Here is a 21314-nt window from a genome sequence, read left to right as displayed (position 1 = left end):
CTGCTGCAGCCAGCTGTTACCTCTGCCACCTCTCCCCCGGTGCCAATGCCCATTCCACAGCTTGGGGAGTTAGGGGGTGACATGGTGAATGAGGAGTGGGCAGTCTTATTAAAGCAGATGCCAGTCCGCCACTTGCTCTGTTGGAGAGGTCAGAGAAACACTCCCCAAACACTCCTCTGTGGTTCCGGGCAATGCTGGCACCACATACCAGTGTCCTGGCATTCCCTCTGATGCACTGTGTCACTAGGCATCTTATTAAAGCACTGACAGGAGGCTGGCCAAAGTCAAGGTCTGTAGTTTAGGCTTCAGCGCAGTTGTCCCCTGGTTCACCCCATCAGGGATCAATGGGTTGTGTCCTTCGTGTCCTGCAAAATACACCGTCTTTAAACAGTCTGCTTATTAAGGCAAAACATATTCTAGTTGATCTTGCTACAGATGCTTGTTCAGTTGTGAGAATTAGTGTGGCAGGAAACACATTCCTCTTGCAGCTAAAGATGTGTGGGGGGTGGTGGCATTTAGTTACAACAGAAAATCAGTTTGAAGTATGAAATATGAAATAGAAAGCAACCAGTGTGCATGTCAGTGTGCATAGCAGTTTGCCAGCATGTAGAATCATCCCAGTACGTGTTGTATTAGAGTGTGACTGAGCGTGGTGGATATGAGGCTGACCTGGCACCTGTGGCACATAGGGTGTGCACTAATTATGTGATGGTGGTGATAACTGAGGTTTAGACAGTGGGGTACAGTCATGGCTGTAGTGATTATGTGGTTGTAATACGAGGCGCAGCATTTTCTTCAAACCACACATTCTTTAGATGAACATGAACCTTTTTTTTCAAATATTTTACTTTTTGAAAGTGTTTTTTTTCCTCTGATGAAATTTGAATTTTTCAGGTAAAGCAGAGCTTCAGTATGTACCTTCAGAGGCCTGGTGAGTGGCATGTGGTTATTAATAGGGTAAAACTTTTTAGGACCACAGCAAACTTTAGTTTATTTTTTAAGAAATAAATACATCAGCTGTTTTTCCAAGAATGAGATGAGAAGATCGATATCACTACAAATGTTTTACATCTAAATGTAATGTTTATTTGACTTATTACTTTGTAATTATTATTTTTAGATTTTTGGATCCCTTCACTGTAGTTTATGTTGTGAGCCACCACACATCTGGACCGTGTGCTTTGGCACAAAACAAACCTGCTCAAAGAAATCAAAGCTGGAGGTTTTTAGTGTGGGAGAAAGGGGGAAGCAATGTGGATTATTGTAATTGTTCTCTTCATTTCCAAAGATATCCAGGACATTTTACAACCAACCAGTAGACTGATGAGAAGAGTACTTAACTTTCAGACAACCTGAGGTCGGTGTTCCTAGAAGTTTTTCCTGTTGATCAAGAGTTGTTATTTCTGAAAGTCATTAATACACTGTGTCTGTTATGTCAGCGTTTCAACATGTTACAGTGTCCTTAAAGGGTAACTCCACCAAATTCACACAAGAAAGTCTGTTTACAGGTGTTGGGAGGAACTCTAAATGTAAAAAAAAAGTTACAAGCATTTTGTTGCTTCAGAGGAAGCTGCGTGTAATCTGATAAATAGCCTCCAGTGATGTTAATATAATTATGTAAATATTACAGAATGCGTTGTTTCCATTGGCTTTATTTCCAATTTACATTTTAAGGCTCATTCTCTCAGTTAGTGAGAAATCAGACTATGACAGGTGGCTTAATGAATAACAGTGATTATGTAGCTCTGACAGATGACCTGGCATGACTAAGATGTTAATGACCTACATGTATATTCTATCCACACAAACACACGGTCACCTCAGAGAACATGTCGACTGTCGTCACCTGAAACATTTCCGTACATTAGACAGATCAGTGCAGGCTGAAGCTGCTACGATGACGCCTTCATGGGATTCTTGCCTTCCTCCTTTGCCTGTCACAATATATGTTAAAAACCTTTGTATACATGCAGTCTCTTATATACTGCATATAGTGCCTACCAGAGTCCTCACATAAGCAGCAAGTACACAAATTAAAAATATTTGCATATATTTACTAATGATTTTATCAGATAATTGCTGTGTGCTGATGAATAACAGCTGCTATCAGCTTATGATACAGATCCCTCACTTGTCCTCTCCTCTGGCTCTGTCCTGACAGTAGAATAAATACACAAGGCATTCAAAAAGTCAACCTTTAATTCCCATCTTCCATATTTCAGTCTTACGGTGGAAATAAATTCCGTAGTGCACAAGATTTGTGGGATGGTGCTCTGTTTTGTGTGAGAAGTCTGACTTTTAAAACAGTCTGTAATCCAGTCACCCTCATAGACAGCACAGAGACAAAACTAATGGCAAAGCAGTTGGCCGGGTTTGCCTTCAGGGAGTCCATTTTAGAAATGTCACAGACATGGAGGTCTTTATCCAAGCCCTGGATTGCATATTCACCTGTGTAAAGACCCAGTCACAGCTAGCACCACGGCCACTGTCGACTCATGCTAAGTTGCTCACGCAACAGAGAGGTGGCATCGAGGAGGCCAGGAAAGCTGAAGAGGAGAAACTCAAGCAGCTTGGGGAGTGACAGTGAAGGGGGTGACCAGAGGTAGGAACCTCAGACATCCTTCAATAAGCTTCGAAAAAAGGTTTAAAAGAAGAAAAGAAGCAAAAAAGAAATGCAACTCATTACTTTTTTGACTGCTGCATTATAACTTATTACAACCTTTGCGGTTCAATATTAAATTATTTCTAATGGTAGTAATGACAGAAAGGTATCAAAGCAAACTCAGATGCTGATGTTTTTTTTGATGATCAAAATAAAAAAAGACACCTGCTGAGTGTTGTGTGGGGAGGGCAAGGCAGAGCGGAGGGCAGTGATGGCTGAGGTGACTTTTTAACTTTTGGGATTGAAAAGTGGATTTATCTTCACTCCTGTTTATCAACCTGACTGCAGCAGTGATCCGTGGAGGTGACCTCCATTGTCAGGTGTTTCTGTTCTGTGATGGGGGGATTTACTTTGCTTCATGAACTTAACGTCACAGAGAGGAGAGGGGAGAAAGAAGAGAGAGAACCAGAGTCTCTGCTGAGTGCTGACTTCACTCAGAGGTTGACCAGAATTTAAACACACAGACAAACACCCTTGCTGCATGTCGTCGCTCGCTAGCTTACGGTTAATGTACAGTAAGTTACCTGGCTGCATGGGGCGAATAAACACTCAAGCAAGTAATGCAGATATACACAAATGAGTAACGCTTCGCTGGTGGCTGAACAACCACCACTGCTGATGAAAATCAGTCCGATGTGTCTCAGGCAGAAAAAAGGATTTTTCTTGCTTTGAACGTTGGAGCACTTGAAACATTTCAGATAATGTAAATACACAACATAGTTCTAGTAGTTTTCATACAGTTTAATGAGAAATCTTTCATGTTGTGTCTTCAAGGTGGGTTTAGACAGTTAGTGAAGGACATGCTCTCCCCTCATCATTTGTATTAATCTTCTGGATGTATGTAAAAGTTGTGTTGAATTGACCCAAACAGCCCGGCGACCTGCATGAAGGTGTATCCTAAACCAATGACGCTCTTATCCGATCCCCGCAGTGCTTTCCAAGAATCACCGCTAACAAAGTGGCTCCGCTAATTCAGTTACAAACACGTTTCATTTGCTTTAACTTCCTCACAGCAGTAACTAAACACGACTCCTGAAACGGCTGAAAGTGAACGCGATGAAACAGTAAAACACAGCAGATGTTTGAAAGAACAAACAGGGACACAGGAGAGAAACTGAAGAGATTCAGTTAGAAGCTACAGACGTACTGAGAGCTGAACACACTGACTTTTAAAAACGTCTTTCTCTCAGGTTTCCTGCACAGACATGAGATGAGTATCGAGTATCAACATATCTCTCGATACTTTCTAACCTCCTTACCCTGTCTGTGGCTTTCAGCTTCAGGCCCACTGGTTCCTTCTGAAGACGTATATCTTCAAAAACAGTCCATGAATGCATAGTTTCATTATTTAAATATTTAATAAAAAGTCAAATCAGTAGTATAATCAATTGTGCATTTGCTGGGGACTATTCTCAGTTTATTCCCCAAAACCAGGGAGTATTTGGGCAGCAGTGACAGTGTGTGTTCGTGCAATGACGGATCATCTCACCCAGTGCAACACTGTGGCTCACTGATGTATGTTTAATAGTTTTTTGACACCAATTGAGCTCTATGGCACCGAGGAAGAACAGATATATCAGGGTTTTGGGGGGTCAAAGGGGGGTGGGTTAATCAGGCATGTATCTCTATGAAGTTTAGTTTAAGCTAAATACCTTTAATGCATCAACAAACATTCTTCATCACCGTCAGTCATGTCTCGCCTCGAGCTCACCTACAATTTTAACATTAAGGTGGCTAAAATTCAACGATTAAAGGATGTTAAATGGAGTTGGATCCACTGCCCAGAGTATGTTTCATTCTCAGGTCCATTCATGGAAATAATAATTCAGTATTTCTTGTAATGTTGTGTCAATTACAGATCCACATTCTTTTGGTTGAGTCCAGATTCAGTCGTTCTTGAAGACAGTACTATTCTGTGCACTGATTACCATCTAAATCATCATCAGATATCTCCAGGGAGCTTTTGTCACTGTGGGGAACGCAACTGTGATGTGTGAACAGTAGTATAATATTTGCCTGTTAAATTCATGTTCTGGTATCCATTAAAATATCAACATTTTCCCTGATTTATCAATTTCTCAATATCTTCCAGCACTTTAAACCCTTTAAACCAATAAAGTAATAGCTAGAGCCTTCGTTCTCTTTGCAGCCGAAAAACTAATGTTTCTGTCTTTCGTCACATCATACACTCGTGATGACATCATACACTCGTGATGACATCATTACGTTATGTAATGTGTGGTGCAAAAGCACGTGACAAAATGCACCATGGCGCAGTGAAGGTACAACAGAGGGATAAAAAGAAGGTTGTCACGGTTTATTGACTTACACAGCATTTTAGCTTAGATTGTACAGATTTTATATGTATGTAATATATAATGTACAGTATATATTGTTTTTGAATTTTTTAAACAATTAGCAAAAATACCAATGCAGGCACTGGGGAAATTGCAGATGAAATCATCTAAAAACACCTCTGCACTCTGCTCAATAAAATAAGTGTATCTGAAAAAAAAAAATTATATATATATATATATATATACGTAATGCAAATAAATGATGGAGTGTTCAGAAATATCTTCATGTTTCTACATTGTTTTTAATCATGTTTTAAGTTTATTTCGTAAAATCTGATGAAACTAATGTTAGATTTTCTCTTTCATTTATGACACAATTCAAATACTTTTATTATTTATGGTGTTTTATTGATGAAGCATATGAAGATACTCCAAGAAATGACATTAATAAATAGACAATAAATAAATAGACCTACAAATACCAAAGCTTTTCTGTTCTAGAGTTGACAGGGTTAAGTAAGCTTGACATCGACGACGCTTTAAGTTAAGCTGCTGTGGAAAAATTCAAATGTTAGCCCGGGTTAACTTATTCTGTGTACATGATGAAGTCAAGTTTATGTAAGGCGTCAACCAAACTTCAGTTCAAAAACAGAGCAATTTAACAATAGACCAAGCACGCACACAGTCTCACATGCCTCATATAAGATTCAAAATCGACTCTGACAAGGGTTCAAGAACTGCGACCGTGTGTGTGTGTGTGTGTGTGTGTGTGTTTGTGAGGTCAGAGGAATATTTTCTGTTTCATTCACACACTGTTCCTGGAGCGTCTCGTGTTCAGCCCCTTGTTTTCAGTCCTATGACTTTTATTTTGACTGTAATTTTATAAACCGTCTCTCTCCCAGTGAACCTCGATATAATTATCAAATCATAACTTCCAAATATGTTGCTGCTGTAATTACCAAAAAACAGCCCAACATGTACACACTAAGACAGCAGTGAAGCTGGATAACAATGGATGTGTATGTTAAAACCAAGCGGGGCACCACCTCCCACCTCCACCCCCTTAAACACCAGGCGTCATTTTCATAATTGTTGTAATGAATACTTAAGCTGTGGAATAATTTCTATTATTTTTGAATTTTCACTGGCCATGTTTAATCTGTTTGTACTGCATGTGATGCTGCATTTCAAAATGAAAGTAATTTTCAGGACGTAAAAACAAGAAAATAATAAGAAAAGTGACAGTTTTCGTAGCTTAAAGTTGCACTTAAACACAGTTTATCTTCATTTGCGTAACAATCAAATTCAGATAAATAATTAAGCTGTATTGAGTTTACATTCATGTGCTTATCGCTTATTCAAAGATCAGCCAGCTGTATTAATTCTAATGGATTTCCTTTTTGTCTCTTCTACCCCCTGCATTGTCAAAACTTAACAGTCAAACGCCTCAAATACAACATAGCTTTGTTTCTCACTGATGAACATGAAAACATATTCTCTCATCTGACACACACACACACACACACACACACACACAGCATCAGGGAGCAGATATTCGGTATACAACAGTGACATCTTCAGTTGAGTGATGGAAGGCTGCAGAGGACGGAGACGTGGAGAAGGAGGAACAATAGAGAAGCACCTTAAAGCAGCTCTGTGTGTCTGTCGATGGAGGAAATGCTAGTAATTACTGCCATTTATAGAAAGAGAAAAGGGCTCTGTGAATATGCTCAAAGTGCATTCATTAACATTTACTCAGTGCTGTTCAACCTCCACTGAATAACACAGTGAGTCCTCAGTTTCTGTACAGTACAAGCTGTTCAAGTTTCCCAATGGATGAAAGCAGCTGATTGACATGAAGCTCTTATGTACAGTGTGTGAGAGCGTTTGGTGACATCAGGTAGGGATTTGAACACTGGGTCAGACTGTGACTCTGCTGTGAGGACCGTACTGTAACTTCCCTGGCAGGGTATCACAACCGTACTTTTTTTGGTACTGACCAATAGGCGGTCCACAGCGTCCAGATATCAAACGCCTCAGGTTTGTGGTTTTGTTATCTTCATTGATTTAAATCTTAATTTAGCTCATTTTAGGCTGTTTTTAATTATGTACTTTTTGTACATTTACATTTTTCGCAATTATTCCTTTATCCATTTTCTTTCTGAATATATTCACAGGCGTGCACGTCAGTTTGTCCCGCTCCACCCAAACATCCACCCAGTGTGTTTTGTAAGTCACTGATAAACATATTGGTTTGATATAGAAACTGAAAATGGAAAAAAAAAAAAAAAAAAAGAGTCAAATGACAACTTCAACTAAAAGGTCAAAGGTGAGGGATTAACTGTCTGGTGAAGATTCCAGGAGCTCTGAATCTGGTTTCTTGTCTTACATGTGATCAACTCTGTTGCTCAGCTGGCTGTCAGGGGTTTATTCATGTGGCTCGGTTCTATTGAACATTTATAAATGGAATACAGACACACTGTAGTGTAGCTGTAAATGATAATGAGTGTATTTGTCAACAGCTGTATGTCTCTATATGAAGCATCTCTATCTGCTATACAACAAATAACACAATATAACATCGTCGTCATATTTGTCCTTGCCTGTGAATAGTTAGTGTGGTAAATAAATGATTTACATTGTTAGGATTTACTAATGTGTGAAATCATTCATTCATATTTGGATTATTTTTCCAAAACAATTTTACAAAACACATAATACACTTTTATCCACTATACTTCACACAGTCCATGAACGAAACAGGAGCTGCAAAAGAAAAAACGTATATTACTTAATAATATCATAAGATTCTGTAGATTCACATGACCAGCACTTCTTAATTTACGTTTTTATTTCCATTAATCATATACAAATTCAGCAAAATACTGACATACAATCAATTACAATCATCTTAACATAAATGTTACTCAATGAGTCCATAAGGACCTATTATTTTGTTTTTAAATAGAAATATATTCGTGCAGCATTTTAAGTCATAGTCCACAGTTCCACTCAGTAAACTCAAATACACATCTGCTTTAGTGTCGTACATGCAGACAGACAGAAATTAAATTTCCTTCTCGTCATTCCATCTTAATATAAACAACCTCTATAGATTTTCAGGTAATAATCCATTTCTGTCTTTACATGTGACCAATAACGTTTCCAGATTAACTTAATCTTTAGATTTCAACACGTGACTTGATAAATCTGTTTATGTGTTCTCTTACATCCACCTTGTCCATAAGTCTTACCATACTTTTCTGTAATACATACATTCATATATACTGCATTATCAAGCATTCATTGACTGTTTACACACTAATTATAGATGCTTCACAGGAGGGGTTGTAATCACTAACGAACACGTGAATAAACTCTTCAAAAACTGTCCTGTTATTTGCCTCCAGCTCCGCTGCAGTGATAGAAACTGTTCTTACACACTGTTCAGTCAGTGTCGCCCGCTGAGCTCTGACCTGCCAGCTTCAGAGTCTCGACACTTGGCTCATTCTAATATTTGGAGTATTTTAGGGCATTTCAATTAAGGCCAGTATCATAAAGCAGTGCAATTCATACTAATATATGGGTAAATAAATGGGTTTTTTTCATCACTGTATTTACAAACAATCGTGGACTAACCCTGACTATAATGTGGGAGGTGATTTTAAACATTATTTAACACAACGTGATCAGTTTCCCCCTTTAACACATAAAACCTGCTCGGTCCAACCCGACAACTGTTTGTCTTGGTTCTGCTTTGCTTTGCACATTTTGTTTTTGAATGTGAACAAACTGCTAATATCTGTGTGAAGCCATATTTTATTTAAAGCTTTTCCAAAAAAACAAAGACAAAATCGTGGGATTGATTTGAAATGTATCGTGTGTGAGTCAGTGAACGCTTTGGCTGCAGTGTTTTATGAGGGAACACTGAGCCAGTGGATAAATTAATAACTTACACACCTCCAAATTTAAAGCAGTCGCATTGTTGATCAGCCTCAACAATATGACTTAAAAAAAGGACACAATACGCCACTCACATAACACTTGAAACTGGCATCTGAGATGTCATTTACATATATTAGCATATAAAGTAATTGGCACAGATGCCAAGGAAGCATCCGCAAACAGATTAATTGTCATCGAGCAGTCGTGGTGACATAGTTAAAAATGAGCTCCTTTTAAGGCACCAATTATCAGAGAATTTCCAAAGTAACCTTTTTTCATCAGCGAATCCCTTCCCCATTGTTGTTGCCTCGAACACACACACACACTCGCACACAGTGGAAGACAGACATGTAACATGCATAGTATCAGCATCCTAAATGTATAAATATTGTAAATAGCTGTCTGTCGTCTTTCAAGTTGTGCCTTTGAAATCAGGCCGCGCTGCATCCTGCTCTGAAAACGAGCACATGTGCCTTTGTTTAGCCCGAGACGAGAACAAACGGTGAATTCTCCAACACACTCATTGTGAGAATCCGTAATGAATTTTCACAGATAGAAATAAGAATGCCTCTGCTGGGGCTTCCATATGCTGTTTTCTTCCCTATTTCCTTTTTTTTATGAACACATGAATTCTCTGTGCGCCCTGCTTTAGGTACAGGTATTGTTATGCTTTGTCTGTGTGTGTGTGTGTGTGTGTGTGTGTGTGTGTGTGTGTGTGTGTGTAAATGTTAAAATTGATCCGCCTCTGAACCTGCACATGTTCACATTTGGCAGACCATCTTCTTCCCTCTCTGTCACTTTTTCTCTGCACTCTTTTCAACATTTACGACATTAACATGAACCAGCTCCAGTCTGACCCGTTGACCCGTCACTGTGTGTTTCACTGTCCGTCCTGGGCCCGGCTGACAGGCTGGAGCCGCTGCTTCTGTCCTCCCTGCTAATAATAATTGAATAGTGGCTCCATTTGTAAGGTTGTCTTTGGGAATGCTGGTAACAAATAAGCTAGTTTAAGCTGCCTGCACCTCGGAGAGCTTTAAACGCTCGCTCCTGGCAGCCACCGCGCAGCCATCTTAACTAATGTTGAGACGGCACAGGGAGAGAGGCTGAGGCTACCCCACGTGGAAACATCAGGCGAGGAGGAAAGGGGCTGAGTTTCAAATCAGAACCTCCCAAACGTGCTGTTGAAATTAAATTGACCATAGCTGCAGAGAGTGTGGCCCAGTGTACCTGATATGCCAGAATATTTTGATTATTACATTTTTTTAATAAGCTCATAAACACCTCAAATAATTTGACTGCAACAGGTTTAAAATGCCTTTTTTTAAAACCATAAAATTGACTAGCAGTGCACATTAGAAACTCCAGACCTGGGTTTGTTTCTTTCATTAAAGAAGTGGCTCAACATAACTACCCAGACATGTGAACGTGGGGAAACTAGTTGTCTTCTGCTGCCATCTTGTTGTCTGTCTTGATAAGGAATAATCCTCTGCTTTTCTTTCTTTCCTTTTCCGATGTGTCCTTTACTCACCAGGGACTGTAGCTGATGATGATACCATACGTAACGCTGTGGAAATATTTTTTGGCCGTGGTTGAAAGTAACTAAGTACATTTACTCATATACAAATTTAAGGTGCTTGTACTTCCATTTTGCACTATTTTAAACCTCCACTTCATATTGTATTTGTTACTCCACTACGTTTATTTGACAGCTTTAGTTACTTGTTACTCTACAGAGACGTGTACTGTAAAACATATGATCAACTTCTAAAAGATTACCCAACTGTGTGTGTATATGTATATATATATATATATATACATATATATATATATATATATACATATATATATATATATATACATATATATATATATATATACATATATATGTGTGTGTGTGTGTGTAGTTTATGTAGACTCAGTCAGAGATGCACTGCCCTGCTGCCAGACAGACCGGAGCACCGAATGCGGATTAATCCCCCTCTGAAAATAGTCCCACAGAGAAGCACTATTTCCTCTTGTGTGTGTAATGTTTGCTAAAAACTACCGTGACCAGCTGCTTTACAATATTATTGACCCTTGTTTCTGTAACTATATATTATTGTCATCATCATGTTTTTAGAGATGTCCCTCTTCAGTAGGATCAGATGGGCTGGCAGCTGAGGGCCACAGACACAACCGTTAAGTCAGAAAGTCACGAGAGACAGAAAATAAAATCTTGGCTTTAGCTTTCTCATTGAATTTCTCGACAATAAGTCAAATAACACAAGTCTCCTCTGAGGCAGCAACATCGAGCGAGTTGTGTCTGTGGTTTTTGAGCAGTTTAGTTTCACTTTGTTTCTCTTATTTTCTAATCATCTTGTGCTGCCTTGTATGGTCCCAGCCCTCGAGCTGCTGCTGCTCAGTGATGCAGTAAAAAAGCATTTATTCTGCTTCTGATTGGTCGAGCGACACAAAAAAAATTGCAGGTGATTTGACCTCAAATGTTTATGTTAGAAAAGTACAGATTAGAGCGGGCCACGTTATTTGTACATTGGGAACCAGCACTTTCTGTATCAGCCATCAAAGATGTCTGTCAGCCCTGGTTGAAATATAATAATAGAAAACACACACACACACACACACACACACACACACACACACCAACCAGTCAAATTGAGCCCTTGTCACTCACATTAAAATTTTGACACGGCAGAAAATGGAGGAGAATGTGAAGAAAGAAGTAATTGTGTGGTGACAAAAAAGGAGTTCCCCCTGGCACCAAGTCGGGAAACAAGACTTTGTTTGGATTTATAGCACTGACAGAAGGTGTGGAAATGTGTGTGTGTGTGTGTGTGTGTGTGTGTGTGTGTGTGTGTGTGTGTGTGTGTGTGTATGTGTGTGTGTGTGTGTCATTTTGAGGTTGTATTCTGTACTGATGTTGCAGAAGCACCCAATGAAATTGTTCACACATACAGAGTGTTTTTGTGCATGCATGAGTACTTGTGCATTTCTACACTTATGCACACGTGCATATGTACGTGTGTGTGTGTGTGTGTGTGTGTGTGTGTGTGTGTCCCATGTGTGTTTATATTCCTTAATGACTTTCTAATTCAGGGCCAGCAGGAACCTGCCTTTATCTCTATTAGTTTAGTAGCAGGGCAAACAAAGAGAATCTGTGGCCGTGGCACTGAGCCAGAGGAAGACTCAGCCATAAAAGCACTTGTCCATCTGCGTCTCCACCTCCTCCTCCTCCCACACTCTTATTCCTCCTCTCTGGGTGTGAAACGCTCTCCTCCTCTCGGTCGGTGAAGGGAAAAAAAAAACATCTTGATTCCTGCCTCAGCAGTCCGCTTACTCAATCTAGACGTATTGATTGTACGTAGTGGATTGGGGGAAGGAGTGTGTGTGTTTGTGAGATCAGTAAATTAGTTTTTCTTGGCTCAAAGTCTGGCACCTGTATTCCATGTAGTAAAATCATTTATTATGGCGCGGCGGTCCTCTGAGAAGTACGCCGCTGATTCACAATCAAACTGCACAAGAAGGAATCAGATACTAAAATATTATTAATTAATTTTATTAATAATTAAACAATGAGTGGACGGTGTCAAAGACGCTGATTATTTGTAAAATTATGTTTAAATTGCAAAAAGTAGGAGTTTGAAAAAAAAGTGTGAATTGTGTCCTTTAACAAAATAAAGGTGTGACACTGGAAGACTAAATGAGTTCAGAGGAAGTCAGAACCAGAACTGTCTGGATCTCAGACTGATTGATACACATGTAATTCTGATGAAAGAGTTTCTTTGTAAAGACAAATATGATTAAAAATAATAAACATAAAATGATTATTAGAACATTTAAAAAGAGAATTTAAGGATCTTGTGTTCAGATTCTTTCAGTTCAGTTCAGCAGATAGTTGTCATGTCAGTGTAGATATTCAAACAGATTGTATTTTTGTATTTTCTTTTTCATCTGCTTGTCATACCTACATTTAACACTCCACATTGTTACTGTGGAGGAACGGGCAGATTTGACTAAATGAACATTCAAATTATAAACATTTTAATTTAAAGTCAACCCACAAATCTAAAGTAAGCCATCAACAGGCTTGTTGGTGTATATGTTTAGGATTTAAAGCATAAGTTGGTGATATTCTTAATTTTTTATTATTGTCAACAAACCCCAGAAAAAGAAAAAAAACTAGAATGGCACTCAGTAGAGTGCATACCTCTGCTAAGGCCCAACAGTCCCATTTAATTTAGTCTCATCCACTATCAAACTTGACAGCTCTTTATCACTTTATGTTTTCACTCCAACCAATAATGTGTGAGACTACAAGTTCCCAACAGGGCATCAGGAGATTTCTAGATCAATATGACAGGATAGGAAAGAAAAATCACATCAAATTACATTACAAAGTTGTTGTTTTTGTATAATTTGTATGTTTTTTTGATTTTGTTTTTCATCTAAAATACAGGATTTAATTATTTTTTTTTATCGCTTTGGCCTCTGAAAATCTTGTACATGAAACAGTCTCAGAAGGAATAATCCTGACCTCTCTCACAGGTTGAGTGTGGACCACTGCGACACTCTCTGACTCTCCTGTGTTTGGCTCTGAGCTCCAGGCCCAAAACAGCTGACCGCTTTAGTTTTTAACAAACGTTACTCAAACAGGAGGAAAGCTGCAGTGTATTTTCTCACAGTAATGAAGGAAGATGTCACCGATGCAACATTGTGGCCCATTTTTAATAGTTTTTGGACAACAATGAGGCTCTATGGCACAGAGGAGGAAGATCTATCAGGCTTTAAAGTTACAGCTATTATTGGTTTGGCTCTGCCGCTGGGAATTAGTGACAAGAAAATATAAACCATCACCAGAGTTATTTTAAGAGCTATATTACAGATACATTTAAAACAGGCCATAAAATATAACACATAGATGATCATTTTAAAAACCAACATAACCTCTGACCTCTCATTCTTTACTCAGCTATGATCCTTTAGCTAAAGCACCCCGGGGCTCCTTCCACAGGGGGGAGGGCAGCTTGTTCCTTTGTGTTCACCTTGTCAGCCTCATTACATGGCATATGCTCCTCACCGCTACAACAGCCGCTCGCTATATGTTGACTGTGTGCACTGCCAAAATGATCCCATGTGACTGTGGAGACAGGCTGGGGACATTTAAAACAGCGCTGTGATGTATGGAAAAAATGGGCTGAGGGGCCTCTCAACACTGCATCTGTGCTCGAGCATCGAAGTGCAAAAAACACAAGTCCACAAACCCTCCAGGAGCGCAGCCGAGCTCCTCTCGTCGCCTAGACGGAGGAAGCCACCCCACCCTCTTCCTCCTTTCCTTCCTCGCTTGCACACGTTCCCTTTGAACAATGACTGAGGCTCAGAGAGGGGCGGGTGACAACTACACACTCCCACCTCTGCCCCCGTTACCTCCCCTCTGGAAGTATTCAAGGATTATGGGAGTGGTGGCAGATCAGCGCTTAATCAGTTCACACTGATACAGTAGGAGGCTGCTATAATTCAGCCTCTGTGCTCACACACATTAATGGGACTAACCACCATTTTGTGGACAAACAACTGGTCCCTGCAGGTTAAGCATTCAGTCAGGGTCAGGCATGTAAGGTGTGGGTTAAAGGAGCAGTCTGTAGTTTTGTTGAAGAAGTGTAAATGAGCGGAGAAAGATCCTCATTGGCTGATTTCTTTCTGCCTAAACAAACTAAATAATCAAACTCTCTTTGTTTTCATGACTGAATAAACTGAATAAACAAACTGACCTTAAAGGACAACACACTTTATACTGTTTTACTTTGTTTATATGTGGCGGACCCTGCCACCTTTCTAGCTTCAAACAGTATTCTGGAGCCTTATTTTCCTCTGAGAACAGCTGGTTTATTCACTGAGGGAACAAATACATATTTCTGAGTTTGTATTATCACCTCATTAAAGGGGCACTATAGAGTTTTTGAGAAGGAATTCAAATTCAGAATTTTAATATTTACAGTATTAATGAGGTTTTGTCTGTTTTCACTTTCTATTTTTTCTATTTTGTCTGTCCGACTCAAATCACTGCAGCGATGCAGTACAGAAACTCAAACTGAGTAATTTACACAGTTGGTCTGTGAGTTTCCGGGGCTGTCATAGTCTAGAAAAGATGCATCGATTAAAATAGAAATGCTCCGTAAACATGTAATGATTCTCAATCATTCATCAGTTGTATGTGCAGGTCTGGATAGGATGGTGTCTCCACCTATTGGTGACCTCAGGGGTGATGGAGGGAGATTGCAGGCTTGCAGCTGGGATGGCGTCGCCCCTCATATCACCCTACTGACTATAGATGTAATAAAACAGCTCCACCAAGGGCTCCAGTATGGTCGCTCTGTATAATCCAGTGACAATCGCCCACTGATCTCTGATCTGTGCTGAAAAAGTTCTTCAGCCTTCCACATTTTTTGACCCATAGAGCATCAGAGTCCTCCTGTGGGCTCTCCACACTCATGAAGACGTGATGATGTTCTCCTGAAGCAGCTCACTGGAAGTTCACACTTTTAATCTCTCAGACTACAGAGATTGATTTCAGAGTACATGTGACACTCGAGTCATTTACAAACACAACATTTAGAATGATTGTGTCTGCTCAGAGCTGTCCCCGAGGTCTGTTGTCAGAACTCAGATTTTAGGGTTTGAGGTGTTGTGGTCATTAACCATTAACCTGTGTGTGTGTGTGTGTGTGTGTGTGTGTGTGTGTGTGTGTGTGTGTGTGTGTGCGTGAGTGAGTGAATAAATCAGCCGTACCCTTTTTTGTCTTGTATTCTCTGTGTGTTACAGTACAGTGTACAGTATGCTCACAGACACACAGCAGTGTGTGTGTGCGTGTGTTCCTGACCCCCCCCCCACACACACAGACACACGCACACACACACACACACACAGGCAAACCTCTTTCATGAGCAGAAGGTTGCATTGCTGTTCTCCACATGCCCGCCTCTCACCCATCCAGCCCCCCACACATCCTCCCCCCCCACCACCTCACCTACCCCCGGTGTTGGCAAAGGCATCTGGGTGTGTGTGTGTCTGTGTGTGTCAGGCGGGCTGCTGCGTGGTGAGCATGCCCTCTGTCATTCACGCAGAGCAGCCCTGTCCAACTGTCACTTCCTGACAGGCCGATAATCAATCTCTTTATTAACTGCTCTGTTGCAGACCGCCGCCACTGAGGGGAGGAGGGTGGGAGGAGGAGGAGGAGGAGGAGGTGAACAGAAAGGAGGGAGGGAGGGAGGAGAGAAGAGGGAAGAGCATGCTGCAACTCAGAAAGTTGAGTGTATTTTTTATTAAGGAAAAGGCTCATTTTAATGGCAGGATTTACTTTTTTACTTAACAAAACAAAGCAGCTTGCAGAGGGGAGGCTGAAGGGTGGGCAGGCTGAAGCAGCTGAGATGTGTGCCCTGTTTGAGATCAGCAGCTGGATGCATAGAGGGAATCAGCTGAGCTATCAGGTCATAAAAGATTGCAAAAGAAAGCGCTGACTGGTTTTGACCCACACTGACACTCACCATTGCCAGTCTTGGTGTCATAATCCAGGTCTATTCAACAACTTGTTTAACTGTGTTTTTTACATTCCCTCTGTCTGACCGGTGTCTGAGCTGTGGAGCTGAGTTTGAGTGTCTTAATGCACTGTTTAGGTTGAGGTTGTCAGTTTGACTCCCCTAAACAACTTTTATATAAAATATGAGTATTGTTGTGCTAAGCAACACACAGAACTAATGAATGCGCTGATCAGCCGACTAATAACCAGTATTGGGGGTAACGAGTAACGTAACACTTATCAGTTACATTTTCAAATGAGTTCAAATCTGTTACTGTAAGAGTGGCACTGTACTCCTCTCCTTTTGTTGCCACTAAATACGTAAAAGAAATGTTCTTTTACGTATTTCTTTTATGCAGCCGCCACCTGTGGATGTGTGAGTGTCGGTGTGTTGGTGTAACTCAGCTAGCAGGATGGACCGAGCAGAGAGGGCAGCCTCTGGTTCATCGGTCTCATGTTCAAACATGATGTGCTATAAGTTATAGGAGCCGTGTTTTCATAGAGGCCGCTGCTTTAACTGTTTGTCTTGGTTAAGATCGCTGTCTGATCATGATCAGCTACCTGTCAGGTGACGTACTCTCAGTTTCTGTTTACTTTCATCTACTTTGGATAATTCCACCTTTTTCATTGCAGATGAATGACAAAATTAAAGCTGCCCAACCCTGCTAATGACATGATCGAAGGGCCACAGTGAGGTTGTTAAAGGGCTAAATGGGCCTAAATAGGTCGGTCATAATCTGACAAAGCCAAGAGTGACATAGAGAAGTTGGCTCAAGCTGCCGTCTACTGTCGCTGTTGGTGGACAGCATCACAGTCATCATGTCTGAGGAGGGAATGTGCTGGTGATCCTGGTGAGCCAGCCCGGATTCAGCCCATCACCCCTTTCATTTGATTCTTTCGTCTTTTCCACTTTTCTCTTCTTGTCGTCCTCTCATCCACTTCTAATCTGTTTAGAGGTTCTTTTCTTGTCTGAGATTAATTTACAGCCAAGACACTTTCTGTCAAACTTGTCCAAAGATATTCTGGAAAATAAAGGAGATCACTAACCAAAGAGGAGCAAATAAAACAGGTTGATGGTTATAATCAACATATATTACAACATTTACCACAAAGAAAGTTTTGCCCTGAAAGCTCTTATGCCTTACAACTGCGATGTCAGTCTGTCTGCCTACCCAACATGCAAGGCATCTTAACAACTAGTCCGACCATTCAGTTCCATCATTAGGTGAAAATGTCCACAATAACACAGGCAATGTAAAAGTCTAATGGACAAGCTGCCATGGAACAAACATTCTCCCCACAGGATGAGCCTCTTGAATTTTGATATCTGAGTTTTACCTTCAGGACACAATGTCAGCTTTGATGACAACATGATGTACAATGAAGTACCAGGGCCCTCCTTTATCAAATTTAAAATCTAATGTGTGACACCAATAACAGAGTTAGCAACTTGCCATGACGGGATGAATATAACTGTTAGCAGAAACAATGAATTGTATAATGACGTCTATTTGATTTGGATCTGGATCTACTTTATAAGGTACTCGGTATCAGTATCGATGCAGATTCAACCGATTGGATCAAATAATTCACAGTATTAAACAAGCACCCAGGTTAGTCACTCTTATTTGAGGGGGCACTTAACGTGGAAAAAAAAGTTGCAAAAAACGTTTTCAAGAAATTGTCCTTTTCCCATTTTTCACAAGTGCGACCTTCGGGCACAGTTCAAATAAGTTCTACAAGATGGTATCAATGCTGGGGTGACAGATGACACAAGAGGCTGGTAGTGGCCCAACCTGACAGCTCGTTATATCTCATCTGTTCATCTAGCAATGTACAGCATGCATATCATAAAAAATGGAGATGGGGCCAGTGTGTAGCCTGTTCCCAGTGAGCAAAAAGTGGTCTAGATCACGTCTTTTAGACGTCATTTATGGACATCCAAAGATGTCTAAAAGACGTCCTCTGGGGAGCCAGAATGGAAGTTTTTCATACGTCTTTTCTGGACGTTGTATAGACTCTCCACTCCAACTAGCATCTTTTTTCTTTGGTCTTTTTTCAGTGTTTTTTATCAACTGATTATGGGCTGGCCAGACGTCTTTTGTCGTTTATCGACTAATTCTAGCTGTCAGTGGACGTCCAGATCATGGCCTGGCCCGACAGATGTGATATCAACATGTTTTGGACGACCACAGACGTTGCCTGCTCGGTCGGTTATGTCTCTCAGCCAAGTCACATCAAGAATGTGTCACTCTATCACTGCCTGTTGTGACACAGTGACTGTCTGCTGCAGTCTGAATAACAGAGATGGTTAAAGTTGTTGTTCACTGGACATGAGTTGCATTTTACAGAAAGTTTTGCCTGGTCAATAAAAAGTCTTTGTGAAAAGAATTTAGGAGATCAATGTTTTTTTTCATTATTCATCATCAAAACTAACAAAAGGAAGTCCTGATTATAGATACAGCATCTGTGAGATCTGGATATGTAGCATCTGAATGGGTGTATATGAATGGTTTTATTCCTGATTCCTTTTTCAAGATCTTAATGGCAGTGTTTGTGTGTGTGATCCACAGGATGAGTTTCTGACGGAGACTCAGACGCAACTTCAGTCAGAGATCATCCAGCGCTGCCTCGCCAACGCCAGCCGCTCCCACCATGCCACAGAAACCTCTGAGACGTTCCCCAGCGAGGCCGACGGACAAGCCGACAGAACGACTACAGCCTGAGCACACACACACACACACACAGAGGAGAGAAAATGGCTAACCTTGTAGAGATCACCTCAGAAACCACTCATGGATTCATTCGCACAGACGCCATGTCCCAGTGTCCCAAACCCAAACAGCTGACTAACAGATATATGCGAATAATAATTCTATCGCAAATAATGATAACCATAAAACTCCAAATCCGGGTAATAAAGGCAGACTTGAGCTCCCTAATGAAACGCCTGCCTCCCCGCTGCTTCTTGCCTAATGTTCCCGCCGAGCCGCTCGCCACTTTCCATAAAGCAATTTTGCAAGCCCACTTCAAACGTGAATCACCTAGAAATGAACAGAACTGCCCTCCCCACCCCCCACCCCTCTGAACTCCCCCCCCACCAACCCCTCCCCCTCCCTGCAGCACTTACACCAGGGCTGTGTATGCGTCAGTACGCTGACATTGGTAGCAGCTAAGTTCCATCTACATTAATCAGCTGAGAAGCACAGGCAGGCAGGCAGACAGGCAGGCGTTCAACAGCAATACAGTGTGAAACAATAGAACACAGTGCATTCAGCTACAGTAAACAGTCTGTACAAACTGCTGCAGAAGCAGAAGAACAGCCTTTGTTGCAGGTCTGCTGAAGGTTGTCCACCTCATGAACTACTGTAGGACTGAAGTCTGAACTCTTCTGCCAGTTCTTCAGCTTTGCAAATTGACCTCTGGAGTTCAGCGACCCGACTCGAACCCCTCCACACCCAACAGAACCTGACAGGCCGGGCCGGGAAATGAAATTATTTGTTTTAAAGTTATGTTAAATAATTAAGTTAACGTATGTAACTGACATAGCTTACATTACCTTAGTGACACACCAACATCACCTATGTCACATGACATGAGTTACATCACTTACATAGCCAACGTTATGTAAGTTACAAGACTGAACATGAACCATAAGTATGATATTTTCCCAAACCTAAACAAGTAGCTGTGGTGCCTGAACATCACCAAACCACAACTGTTCTACAACGACAACAACAGTCCAAAAGTCATAATATACAAATACAAATATACTGTTTATCAGCAAGCTTTATTTTGAAAGTTGTATATTACATATTATTGATTATAACTTATTAACTTATAACTTACTATATAACCAAGAGGCCACATGCATTCATAGTGTGAATGTTTTCTTCACTGTAATTTACAACAATATTAAACCTCTTATTAAACACTACACTGCCTCCGTTTACCTGCTTTATATGCACTATCTGTGTATATTCATTTACCTACCTGTATTTATCTAAGCCTGATTTAATGTGTTGCAAGATCTGTACAGAACCAAAAGTACAGTACAATTGTATGTTAATGACCCAATAAAAATAACATGAACCTAAACATGACAATCTGACAAACCAGCAAATTAAAACAAACTGAATGTCTGAAACCTCTTTCTGTCCTCCAAAAGGACTTATATCTGTTTCAAATGCTACAGAGACATCAGTGTCACTGGTGAACCACTGAAGGGCCCGCTAAGAACATGTCAACCCAGCAGGCTAGCTCCAGAACATGTCAGAGCAAAATGTAGTTCCATGTTGGGTTTAGTTTGATACATCAACCATATATTCAGACAGATCATTTCTCACCTGAAAACAGTCAGACAGGTCGACAGTGAAAGCAGCTTATTACGATCCATATTCATTTCTCGTTAGGCAGTGACCTCTAGTGGATGTAGTAATTATTATAGCTGCAAAGGAGGACGTCAGGTGAAGTAGCATAAAGTCCACAGGGAGGAGGTTGAGAATGGATGGTTGGGTAAAACAAGAACAGGACTTTCACCAAAGGACACCAACAAAACACAAACAGTCAACAGGGAGTTACTTTAACTTACTAACACAGTTATGTCACGTACATGACTGAAGCTACGTACGTAGCATAGGTACAGTTGTAACTGAAGTACATAAGTAACAGTTACTTTTAACCAAACTGCAATGTTTTCCTAAACCTAACCAAACTGCAAGTGTAGGACAAACAGCAACGTTACCTCACATAGTATGTGTGCTGCAAAAAGAAATGACTCTTCAGGGTCCCTGGCCCAAAGGTTTAGTAAATATCTGGGCTGGTTTTTGTGATGAAAAGT

The 21314-nt window shown here is 40.6% G+C and overlaps 1 protein-coding gene across 1 annotated transcript in view; it reads left to right on the top strand.

Annotated features, from left to right (window-relative positions):
- LOC311273467 (protein phosphatase 1 regulatory subunit 37) overlaps positions 1-19427 on the top strand; it is an 81069-nt gene extending 61642 nt beyond the window's left edge. The window contains exon 11 of the mRNA XM_084380552.1: positions 19048-19427. Coding sequence (XP_084236678.1) covers positions 19048-19200 — 153 coding nt within the window. The 3' untranslated portion in view covers positions 19201-19427. The remainder of the gene's footprint in view (positions 1-19047) is intronic.
- Positions 19428-21314: the final 1887 nt, after the last annotated feature.

This window comes from Pagrus pagrus (genome assembly GCF_965226575.1).
Source record: "Pagrus pagrus genome assembly, chromosome: 18".
Lineage (NCBI taxonomy): Eukaryota > Metazoa > Chordata > Actinopteri > Spariformes > Sparidae > Pagrus > Pagrus pagrus.
Note: the sequence above shows the minus strand (reverse complement) of the source record. Positions and strands in the feature narration are given on the sequence as shown.